Source organism: Coenobita brevimanus, chromosome 34, assembly GCF_032717465.1.
Source record: "Coenobita brevimanus isolate Jiangsu-jjx chromosome 34, ASM3271746v2, whole genome shotgun sequence".
NCBI classification, from domain to species: Eukaryota; Metazoa; Arthropoda; class Malacostraca; order Decapoda; family Coenobitidae; genus Coenobita; species Coenobita brevimanus.
Window position 1 is genome coordinate 14,376,537 of NC_136987.1, and position 13,148 is coordinate 14,389,684.

General features: G+C 40.1%; 1 protein-coding gene across 1 annotated transcript in view; it reads left to right on the forward strand.

Moving 5' to 3' along the window:
* Nucleotides 1-462: 462 nt before the first annotated feature.
* Nucleotides 463-13,148, forward strand: part of LOC145396005 (protein amalgam-like) — a 323,136-nt gene continuing 310,450 nt past the window's right edge. Inside the window, exon 1 of the mRNA XM_080269471.1 lies at nucleotides 463-533. Coding sequence (XP_080125597.1) covers nucleotides 479-533 — 55 coding nt within the window. The 5' untranslated portion in view covers nucleotides 463-478. The remainder of the gene's footprint in view (nucleotides 534-13,148) is intronic.

Sequence of the window (13,148 nt, forward strand, 5' to 3'; positions counted from 1 at the left end):
ATTATTATGTAATTTATTGCAGAATTGCGTTGAAAAAAGGGAAAAAAAGTGATATAACAGATAACTTATGACAACTCGCTACTGTAACTAAAGCATGGTAATGTGTCTAGTCGGGCATATAGCAATTGCAGTCTAGCTGTTAAAGAGTGACAGAGAATTTCTGAATGTAAAAGGTGCTGTCGATGCAGTTGGAAAGTTTTAACAAAAGTGACAATGAATATCAAGTGAGAGAGTGATATCAGAGTAGTGTAAGAAGATGACTGGTCAGTGAAATTTGAAAAATAAATAAATAAATAAATAAATACATAAAGGCAAGTCTGCCAATGTGCGTTTAGTTACTGCAAAGTTTACACACCAGAGACCCAGGTGTGTGTGTGCGTGTGTGTGTGTGTGTGCCAAGCCTCATTTCACCAGCACCAACGCCTCCGACCATCCAGGAAGTCAGAGAAGAGGGATTAATAATCGACCAGAGAACAGGATGAACGTGTCTGCGTGGTATTGTCTGCTTACTCTCCTGGTTCTCACACCCCAAGGTAAGACCGGCTTGTGAATGACAATTTAGGCTATATTCCTGTGGGCGTACGGGGCATTCTAGCAGACAGTATCAGAACATAGCGAACATTTCACTTGCACATTACACCTTCATTTGCATGTTGTTTTTGTCCTGTTGACATGACTACGAACTGCATATTACGCAGGAGATATTGCCATGCCTTATGAAGAAATAACTAGGCAAGGATGGGCAAGAAGAGGAGGTAAGGAGTCTCCCTAGCAGACGATCGACCAATCTCTTGACTAGCACTAACAATCATTGTAGAGAGAAGACAACGTCATTCGAACATATCAGTACTCTGAGATAGGAAGTTAAAATTATGGCAGGTAGAGTATCGGCTCCAAATTTTCAGACATCAGAATCCCATCCTCTTTTGCTGAATCATTTAATTGTTTCAGTAACATTGCAAGTACTCTAGCACATTATTAAAAAAAAAAAAAAAAAATTGTCTTCGTCAGATTAGATGCGTATGGCTCTACAACTTCCTTGGAGTCCTCCAGGAAAAGGCCAGGAATGTCCCTAACATGGACCCCTTTCCAGTGGTGATCATCGAGAGGTTCTCGACCATTCTGTCTCTTATTTGTTAATTATAGACCTAGCTGCAATAGTCGTTCTGTTTCCTCAAACTCACGCTCTATGAAACACCCTGTCTTTTCACCTCTTGCACACTGAAACTTACCTCGCTGAGGCGACTGACACCGAAATTCTTTTTCTGGATCCTACTTTTCCTATGCGCTATACACTAACAGAGGCGGAGGTGGCTGGCTGTGTGTACAGTATACAGTATATATATACCGGCATATATATATATATATATATATATATATATATATATATATATATATATATATATATATATATATATATGCTCTTAAATCAAACTCCTCTACACTTTGGCTTTGGCTGCCCTACCAGTCTATTTCTAAAAATATCCATGTTCCTCTTCTAGAGTCTGTAAAAAATCTTTACATGTCTTACTTCCAAAACATAGCAGTCTTCCCATTTCCATAAATCCCATTTTGTGAAATTTTAATGTTCACAGCCCTCATTAACTCCCCTTTAGCCACTGATCCACCTGGTGTATTATATACTTTCATCTTGTCAGTCATGAGCAGTCTAGCACAGTGAATTCTAGCATAGGGATACAGTCTCCAAAGGTGTAATTTTGTCTTGGGAGTAATATCGGTAAACCTTTCCAATATGCCTTGCAAGGTTCTCTACATATTATAAGGTCTACTATAGGCTAGCTAAAATTTGCTAGAGGACGTGTGGCTATAGGCCTACCCACGAATTTATAACCACTAACTGTATATACGGCAACTATTTACTGAAAGTGTATGGCAAGACCCACCACCGTATTTTATTGTAAAATAACTCTGTATACCCTTTCCAACAATTTAATTCAAATAAGTCAGAATTCGCAGTTGGTCGATAAACAGATGAGTCAGACTATCTTGTAAACGCAACCACGCGACACGTGCTGCCGCCTATTGAGCGCTCGGGCAACTACCTTCAGGCTGATGCCGCTGCTGCAGTAGGACGCTGGGTGGTGTCAGCTGATCTCTCGCTCTCTCTCTCTCTCTCTCTCTCAGTCTGGGTTCTCTTTCATGACATGTATTGCCAGAAGTTTTGAGAGTGCTGTAAAACACACAAATAAAATGCTGGTCAAATATAGGCCCACTGATGATGAGTGCAAGTTGGTAAATGTGTAAAAAGGCATTACATATCTGTAGTCGTTGGTGTTCCGTTGGTTGAGATATTTCTTACTAGAGTAGGTTTAGCTATTTGTATCTTTAGGCTTTAGAATAGGTTAGCGATTTGCCTGTTAGGTCTATTAGTTTTATATAACGTGTTTATTTTTTCTTCCAGTTTGTTTTACATGAAAAATGAGAGAGAGAGAGAGAGAGAGAGAGAGAGAGAGAGAATTATAAATGGAAAGAATATATATATATATATATATATATATATATATATATATATATATATATATATATATATATATATATATATGTGTGTGTGTGTGTGTGTGTGTGTGTGTCTGTGTGTGTGTGGACGTATATTTGTGTATGCATACATATACATATGTCTATCTTATATATACGTATATGTCTATCGATCTATCTGTTGCCAGACGCCTTAATCCCGTAAGCGGTGGCCACAAACAAATCGCCTCCATGTCGCCCTCTCCCCCGCCTTTCACTGCCCTGCTCCCAGCTCACACAACCCTCTCATATACCCATGGAGGTTTAAAGGGTGGAGGTGGCATCAGGTGGGATGAGTGAAGCATATTTGAGTCACTTCCTGCTCATCTGCAAAAGAAGACGCATGAAAGAATGCCTCCCCAAACTCGTAATGTTTCTGGGCCATCTTCAGCTGATGCCAATAAGAAGGTAATGCTTCACAATGACATTGAGGAAATGTAACGAGGAAACTACTTAGCCTTAGAGGATATACCAATTCTGACGGCTTCTAGTAACTATCTAAATGATTTAAATGCCGATGTTCCTTCAAATAGAGTGATTAATACCTCTATGGACAAAAGCAGACTTCTAGATGATGATGATGTCTTACACAGAGAGATAATTATGGTGTATTAGGAATGAAAAATGGTAACATTGTTTCTTCTATGCTATCACCATATTCTGAAAAAATTGTTGCATACATAGCAGGACTTGTATCAATGAAACCTAACAGATCTTTGAAGTGTGATCGTTGCTGCAGTGCACTGTTTACCGAGAACTGTGATAATTCTCATGCACTAATTATTAAGAAGACCAAAGGAAACCTGTCATTACCCTCAAAAGATGTCATAGATATATGTTGCTTAAGTGAAAAGATTTTCAGAGTAAAAGCATTGCTTGCTAAACAAATACATCCCTATGTAGAGCTTTCAAGGAAAAATTATCACAAAATTGTAACTTATGTCTTATCAGAGTGCATAGACAAATCTGTAGTTCAAAGCTTGACAGTACATATGTAAGACCTTTAAAGAATCTTTTGTTGTTAATCAAAGCAGTAACGGAGACATATCTCCAGGTATGATACAGCTATGCTGGTAAACAGTTCACTGCACGACAATCATCTCTTAAAGGTATCAAGAGCAGAACTGCAGTGAATAAGCTACTATTATTCAGTGGGTTGTAGAGCTAATGTCAGTGAAATGTTCATGTTAATGTAGTCATAGCATGCAGTAAATGGATCACAGTAAGGTCATCATTTCATTTAAACAGCTAAATTGATAATATAAATGAGTGTGGGCAGTATAACTACAGTAGTAATAATAGTATGGGGCGGGTAGCTGCCTGGAGCAAGTAAGCCTACAACAATATGGAGGACGCGCCAGCGGCTGGCTTCACCTGACAGCACGGAGCGAGCGTCTCGTGCCGTCTCCACCCTTTAAATTAAACCTCCTTGCATATACCTCTCCACTCCATCCTTCCATCTCATCCTTGGCCTCCCCCTCCCTCTCCCCCCTCCACCACACACACACACACACACACACACACACACACACACACACACACACATATTAATGGAATTTCGCGACAGTGAAAATGAATTTTTGTGTGTGTCCGTTTTAGTAAATGTTTCTAGAAATTGAGATCACATGCTTTTCTTTCTTTATTTCTTTTTTTTTTTTAATGGATAATTGACGCTCGAAAGGACTGATACCTTATAATGCTTCCAAAGGGTAAATGTTTTGGAATGTGTATCTTTACCTATAATGGCACCGCATATATGTGATTTTGGTTGATAGGGTTTTGGGTCTAGTTGTAAGTGTGGCATTTGTAGTACATGTATTTGCTGTTGTAGATGTATTGATTGTGATGTACTATGCACTTGCGGATTAAGTATAATAACGATGATAGCAGGAGGAGGCTTTGTGGCGCTATTCGGGTATGCAAGATGATTCGCTGTAATCCTCTTCTTGTGCATAAATACGAAGGAAATATTGTAGCTAAGCTTTTGGGCAGTTTCATCATAATGCTCTACTTCCTGATATCACATGAGTGAGTTTTCGTGACTGACTCGGAAGTATTCGAAATTTACTTGTTTGCTAGCCAGAAAAATGTCAAAATAATTGCTTTATTTTAAACATATGGCATCATATCAGAGTAACGTTAAATGTATTAAATGCGCGACCACCAAATTTTGATTCATGTTAGCATCACCCACTTTGGTCCACGTGGATGAAAAACATTCCCAGTATCGTCAGGTTATTCTACTCATTCTCCTAGTTTAGGTTGGATGGGGACAGTACAGACAATCATGGTGTGGCAAGAGGTAACAGCAACAAAAATATTAAAAACCACTAAAACATCTTGCAGCCTATGCATCCAATGCGTATTTGACAGTCACAGGGAGAGATTCAACAGAGCTGACCGTTATCTCTGAACTAATCCTTCCATTACTCTGTCAGTCTTGTTATTTCACTGGGTTCCTGTACATACAATCGTATCTCAGTAACATGCCCTATTAGTCTGGTAAAATCCTCAAAACCCTCCTAAAAAGCAGCATTTGTGATCTTACGGCACTGCAGATTGGGTGACTGGTGAACAATACACCTTGAAGGCCTTCAACCTAGGGAGTTCTCCCCCCCCCCTTTTTTTTTTTTTTCCAAACTGGCATACTAAGGATTTTAGTCTTCAGCATGTGCTTTGATCTCAGATTTCCTTTCTGGTCATACTGCACAGGTAGTTAATGCAAAAGAAAAGTACTTTCGCAAAGCAATCAGTTATTGTATTCCTCAGTGGTCTATCTGTGAAGTTTTTTTTTTTTTTCCGTACTCCTCGGAGTGGGAAAGGCACGATGCTTCTTCAGGATAAGGAGGAAGGAGGAGGAAGAGGAATAGGAGGAAGTGGCTTTCAGAGAACACGTTTTTAAGCAACCAGGAGCATCTTGGAGTGCCTAGGAAAAAGAAACTTTGCCTAGTGCTAATGACAGACTGCACGATAGTGATAGACGCTCACTTAGAACAGGTTTTAAAGAGGGTGGGACACCCAAGGGAACCCTCGTCAGGAGAGGGTCTTTGGGAATCCTGGTCAGTTCTTGGGCAGAGTAGTGGTAGTACGGTATTTTTCCTTGGAAAAAAAATGCATGGTGGTAGACCTTCACCCCGACTAGGATTTAGGCAAGGTTGAACTGCCTCACCCCTCATGGGAGACAGCCTCCAAGGGGGCAATGACTTTTTTTTTTCTCCTTAAGAACACGAAGTTTTGCTCAGTGGTAGACTGCAACCTGACCAGGCATTGGGCAGTATGCAACCCCAAAGGCCATCCACAACGGGGATAGATGATGCCAAGGGGCAATGGGCCATGGCCATATGCCCCACTTTTTTTTTTTTTTTACTTAACGAAATTACCCAGACCAGGCTATAGGTAGGTCAGGACTCCTCCGCCCTTCATGAGAGGAGGCTGTTGCGGTCTTTTACCTAAGAACACAAAACTTTGCATTGTAACAGACTTCCACACAGACCAGGTTTCACGTTGGGTGAGTTCCCAAGGCCAGCCCCTTTATGGGGAGGGGTGATGGGGCTAGGAACATGGAGAACTGTACAGTGATAGTCTACCACCCAGACAAAGTTTTAAGCAGGGTATGATTCCAAAGGACACCAGCCATGGGGATGTGCTGTTCCCAGGGGTCCAGGTAGACGCTAGTATTCATGGTCATGTCGCATATATATATATATATATATATATATATATATATATATATATATATATATATATATATATATATATATATATATATATATATATATACATACATACATATATATATATATATATATATATATATATATATATATTAATTTATATTGCACAATGGCACACCTTCACTCCAAATAAATTTTAGGTGGGATGGAACCTCTGCAGTTCCTCCCCATACCTCTGTGGGGGACGGGTTGCTTGTTTGTTTTCTTCGGGTACACTTAGCCATCCAGTCGGACCAGGAACGTTGAAGCAAGTTCAATGAAATATGATTCGGCAACGTCGCACCTTCGCTCGGGAGTAGATGAAACAGTTCGGCCCAAAAAATCATCTGAAATGCCATGCTTTGACGTTAAACCAATCTATACCTAACTCTAGGCCTAATCTAACATTAATCCACCATAATATGGTACTTAATTTTGTATTAGGGGATGAAGGTGCAGTCTTCCTGAATCGTTTCTCAAGGCACTCGATCCGATGGTGTCAGTATGATTGTATGACCATTTATACATGGAAAAAAAAAATGCAGGCTGCCAGACAGGGTCTTCTGCTGTGTGTGGCCACGCAGTTTTGCTGGTCTAGTTTTTTTGTCAATGATATTCTGAGCAGTACATTTATCCCTACTGAGTAATACACTGATGATTTCGCCCACTACTTCTACACCTGCTTCCCATGGTAGCCAAGAAATTCCTCCAGTTCTTGAGTGATTGTGTTATGACACCCCTTTTTCTTATTTATCAATATTTTTTATTATAGTGAAAGTAAGGTTGATGCTTTTAATGCCTCAAAAAGTCAATGCCTTTATTTTATTTTTCTCACAGTCTTTCACATAGTAAACCATTTACATTCACCAACACTTATTTTAATCCTTAAGAGAGTGATGTCATAAATTCTGGCACCTTCCATTGACTAACAGCTTAATGAGTGATGGATAAAGGCATAGGGGGAGGCATGTTGAGAGATGGGGTGAGAGAGGCAGAGAGGGAGACAGATGGAGCGAGGAAGTGGAAGAAATAGGTTCAGGATATTAGGACTGTAGTATAGGTATCAGTTTAAAGCCAGTGCCGGAGACTGAATTATGTTGTTCGTGAACTCAAGGAAGAACGCTCTCTGCTTGCATCAAAAAATACATTTTAAGTTCCTATATCCGTACAGAATATTTAGTTCGAAGCGCACACACAACGACAATCTGCTTTTGGTTTTTGATGCGGGAGCATTTCTAGTAGAGGTCCAGGCGATTAGTCATGCCTATCAGTTTCCAGACACAAGGTGGTTAATTCTTGAGAAGCCCTATACGGTACTTAAATTTAACACCATAAGGATTTCACATGCAGTGCGCTTTAGCGAAATTATACGGTTGGCATCTTTCCAGACAGAATAGATAGGCAAGGTATGTGGAAGGTATTAAGAATATATGGAGTAGAGGGGAAATTGTTGAGTGCTGTGAAGAGTATGTACGAGGGAGCTAGGGCTACGGTGCGAGTGGATGGTGAGCTGAGTGAGTTCTTTGATCTCAATGTGGGACTGAAACAGGGTTGTGTGGTGTCTCCATGGCTGTTTAATATATACATGGATGGGGTTGTAAAGGAGGTGCAGGGTAGGGCAGTGGATGTGGGGGTGGCTCTAATAAATGAGGGTGAGATTTGGAAGCTTCCGGTGTTGCTGTTTGCTGATGATACAGTACTGTTGAGTGAAGATGAATGGGAGTTGCAAGGTTTGGTGAATGAATTTGGGACAGTGTGTAGGAGGAGGAATCTGAAAGTTAATGTAAACAAAAGTAAAGTTATGGTGTTTGAGAGGAATGAAGTCACAGAGTGTGCAGTGAGGTTGGATGGTGAGGATGGAGAATGTGAGGGCATTCAAGTACTTGGGTAGTGTGATGAGTAAGGATGGAACTTTGGGGGATGAAGTGCGTGAAAGGGTACAGCAGGGAAGGAAGGTTGTTGGTGCACTGAAAGCAGTGATGAGAAATAGAGAGGTGAGTATGGAAGTTAAGAAGTCACTGCATGATAGTATTGTGATCCCTACCCTGACGTATGGAAGCGAGGCATGGACCTTGTAAGAGGGGAACAAGTCAAGAGTGAGAGCAGTGGAAATGAGTTACTGGAGAGGAGCATGTGGAGTGACGTGAAAGGACAGGTTGACGAATGAAGAAGTGAAGGAACGCTGTGGGGTGGATGTGGATGTGGTTGAGAAGATTAGGAGAAATACACTGAGGTGGTTTGGACATGTGAAGAGAATGGAGAATGAAAGACTGACTAAGAGGGTGTATGTAGGTGAGGTGGAGGGAGGGAGAGGGAAGGGTAGACCGAGGATGAGGTGGAGGGATGGAGTTGAGAGGTATATGAGGGAGGGGGGGGATTGAGGGGAGGGTAGTCAAATGGTGGGTGACAGAGCGACTTGGAGGCGTTTTGTCTGCTGCCACCCTTTGCGGGATTAGGGCGTCGGGCTGTAGATAGATAGATAGATCTTTCCAGTACTTGTGTACTTTGTTGTAATTCATCATAGGAGCGTACTCTCACTTAAGTTGGCTTTAACTAGGGAATTATTGTTGTTATTAATATTATTTGTTGCTTTTAGCTATTGATTGCATAACTATACTGACGCTATTTTTACCTTGTTCTTGCTGTTGTTGAAGGACTTTATTGAGATTAGAAGAATTCACTAATAGCGTGAAGTCTACTTACTTTAGAGTTTTACCCCTAATGAATAGAGGACGGGCCCTGTGTTAGCCTGGTCGGAGGTTCTGGCCTTTTATGTAGGTGGTGGTATTTTTTTTTTTTTTTATGTCGGTGGATATGATCTGTTTACAACATCGAGCAGTATTTGTGTTGATGTTGAAGATATGACAGAGTTTGCTACTTCTGTCAGGGTCTGAAGGTCAACAGCTGAAAGGTCTTGAATATTGTCTGGGTTGGGGTAGGTGCGACCTGCTCTGAGTTGTGCAATGGCTTGGCAGCGGAGGATGTAGTGTAACAGGGGATGAGGTGTCTCTGTAATGTCTACAGAAGGCTACATCTGATCCCGAGTTAGAAACGGCCTCATAAGCTGAATGTAGGACTTCGTCATAGTGATATGGTTAATCTTTATTTATGATAAATAATTCAGCATACGGGTGTTACCATTGTGTAGAAATGTAATGTACTTCTTGTGTGAAATACTCCTCTTATGGATCGCTGTTTACGTGCACATGTGTTTATGTGTTCCCTCTTCCTTGTTTATGCTTGGAGTTAAATCTTCTTCACTAGTGTGACGTCTTTTATTATTCTTGGCAATTCCAGTCAATTTAATAATCTAGTAATATAATCCATAGTTTTGAAGGGGTAAATTAAAGTTATCTATAACCCGTCTAGCTGAGTGTCTTAAATCGACGAATATGGTTTTGAGGTGGGAAGAATTAGTTTATGTAAGTAACACTTCAGCATAGGCCTTCCATACCTTACCATTCTCTTGAATGTTACTGATATACTTTCATGATCGACATACAGTAGTTGGCACCTAACATACAAGAAGATATTGAGGTGTAATGTGCAGAAAATATCGGCGAGGAACAACCGCTTCGAAATCTTCAAAACCAGACAGTATATGACCTTCGCTGCTTATCTCTTCCGTGTCTCCCGGATGTCATTGTACAGTAACATATTAATCACTGTACGACGGTATCGTATTTTACATTTTATTCTCGCTCCCACCGGAAGATTTTATCAGTTATGGGGGTCTGCCCGTTACCAAAGGTGTAGGAAACCAGTGTCTAATCCCTTGCTGTGAATGAATGCAACTGCAAGTACTAATATATATATATATATATATATATATATATATATATATATATATATATATATATATATATATATGTGTGTGTGTGTGTATTTATAAAACGCTGCGTTTATCTGAACCATTCCACTTACTGATATATATATATATATATATATATATATATATATATATATATATATATATATATATATATATATATAACGCTGCGTTTATCTGAACCATTCCACTTACCGATCACTGTTGACTTGGTTTTCTGTTCCACCTTTCTCGCCGTCTTCATAAACTTTTTGTTCTTTCAATGTGATGCCGTATTTATCCCCCCCCCCCTTGCTGGTGTTTACTGGGTTTAGGAATGCTCCCTTGTACTAAAGAATGGGAACTGTCTGACCTCGCAGTTTTCAGTCTCCTAAGCTGAATAAAACACTGGACATAACAAAATTAAATTGAAACCGAGCTGTTGTTAACCTCAAGAGATCAATCTTCATCATCTTTGTTGTTTTCACCCGAGAGCAGCACAATCTGGTATACCGGTATACTGTAAAGGTAACTCTATTCTTGACTGAAATGTTGTTTACTCGCTCGTTCTTATCTGCTTCCTCTTCCTTGTTTATATGTATTACATCTAAATCTCTTCAACACGTTGACTTTTTCCTATTGTTGTTGTTCTTGCCAGTAATACCAAGGAGTATTGTATATGATAGCTCCATCCTAGTAGAGTTGATTAACGTATACCGTATCTGAAACCCCAGCAGTTCGAAAAAGTGTCGTAAGGTGAAAAAAGGAAGTAATCTTTAATTATAGAAAACGGAACACGGTAAATTTTTAGAAGTAACAAACGTTTTCTTTTATTATTATTTTTATGGTTCCCAATGCAAAATACTGTGCTTTAATTAGTTCTGACAATCATTTTTTGGGGAAAATCCCCTTTTTGGAATTTTGAGTAAACTTCCAAAAGTGGGTTTATCCCCAAAATCAAGATCAAGATTAATTAAAAACACACTATTTTGCATTAAACTAACCCAAACTAACCTAACCTAACCTAACCTAGGCCTAATCTAGGGCCTGACACAGACCGAATGCACACGCCTGCATCAGCCAATGTGGCGCAACATTCATCCGTTACTGAGTAACAGCCTAACCTAAGCCACTATATGACTACCCCTACAAAATTTGCTCCCCCAACTCAAACTAGGCTTAAAAGGTAAGTCTTAGTTAGAATAGTTCAGGGACGTAACATAATGAAAATTGGTAACGTTGGTTACTAATAAAGTTATACCCGGAACACATTACCACTGGATTGAAATACTCGTCTTTGGGGTGGCTGCTCGCATATTCAAAGTATTTAGCTATTTCCTCTTCTTTGTCTGTTCTATTAATATTGTAATCCACTTTCCGATGGTGCCATCTTTTCTTTTTCATTTTGTTAACGCGCGATTATAGTCACATATAGACTCAACAGTGAAGAAATTGAGTAAAGATATGTCTAACCCCTCTAGGTCAAAAAATCTCCTCTGAGCTCTGTAAAAGACGTTATAATGGCTAAAATGCTATCATCATCATAAGTCTCTCAGTAATATTCATTAGTCTACCATCTGTGTGAAATACCCCTATTCCGGTATCTATTTCCTCACTTAATGTGTTTATCCGTTCCCTGGTACTCGTCTCCCTGTGTAATAGTTTATTCTAGTCACACGCCATCTTTGCCTCACATAACTTCAGTCCCTCGCCCCTTCCCCTCTTTAATCAAGGAAGATTGCCGAGCGGCCAGTTTCACGTTCTGATGTATGGGATAATCTGTTAAAGAAATATAAATGCAATCAGAACACCCTCCCTTTCAGTGTTGGTAATGACTTTGCTGCGATAAGGGGATGGATGGCAGAGTGGCTAGGGACTGTGAAAGGACTTTACAGGGCACTATCATATTTAATTCTTAACACTTCGTAACACCGCTGAACAATTTTATTCATGTCAAGGAATGGAGACACCGATATGAAGAGTGGATGTGGAGTAGGTTTGTAAGTCACTGTAGGACCTTGATATGACGTTACTCCAAATGCCGTCAGACGATTTTAATCAGCCTCGAGGAGACTTCTGGAACTGAAGGAGTTAACTAAAGCTTGAGTTCCCAGTGTAATATGATCTGGAATGAAGAAGGCGGATGAATTGAGTGGACAGGGGCGGGGAAGAGCGATGACAGGGATATATTCTTAACACCACCAAGCAGTTTTACTCAGTGTCTACATAGCAGTTGGAACGGACTGGGTTCGATATAGCTCCAGCTTCTGGCTTAATAAGACTTGGTAGCCGATTTCCTTTCTGTGTACCATTTTTGCACATTTTCTTATCCAGGGAAGTCCATGTTCCGTTAGGTTTGTTTGCGTAGTATTAAGTTAGATTATTCTGTAATTTAGCTAGGTTAATCTTTTAGGTCAGGTTAAAGTAAAACAAAATGGAAGGGTGAATATACTGGAGAAAGTCAAATTTAGCGCGTAATAGAAAAATGGTATACAAAACCGAAATCTGCGACCTAGTATGAAGGCTGTAGATGATCGAGAGGATGAGGACGTGAAAGGGCATAGGCGAGATTTTACTTTTAACACCGTGAGAAGACTATGTGGCTAAGAGGAGGGAGACTGTCCTGAAGGGATTGGATATTGCATTAACTTCCAGAGCGATATGGGGATGGATAGCCTAGTACATAAATATGGTGAAGGATGAACCTGACGTGATTCAACACTCGGACGACTTTATTTCCATCACTACCCGTCGATTTTATTCAGTTATGAACTTAAGGAGAGTGATGATACAGCCTTGATTTTTAGTACGTTAGGGGAACGTATTGCGGTGGGGATAGGGAGGGGTGACATCCCCCCCTGAATGGTTCCATCGTTGTGTAATCTCTTCAGTACGGGGACGTCATATTTTTGTGTATTTTTGTTGCTTAGAGACATTTAGATTCAATTTAACTTGGACATCTCGTACAGTAGGAACAGATAAAGCCAGTTCTCATTAAGAGTGAATAAAATCTCAGTTTCCTTTAGTTTGGACAAGTCTGGATCGATCTGAGTTTGTTTCAGTGGGATGGGTCTGCTATGAGTTTTTAAGTA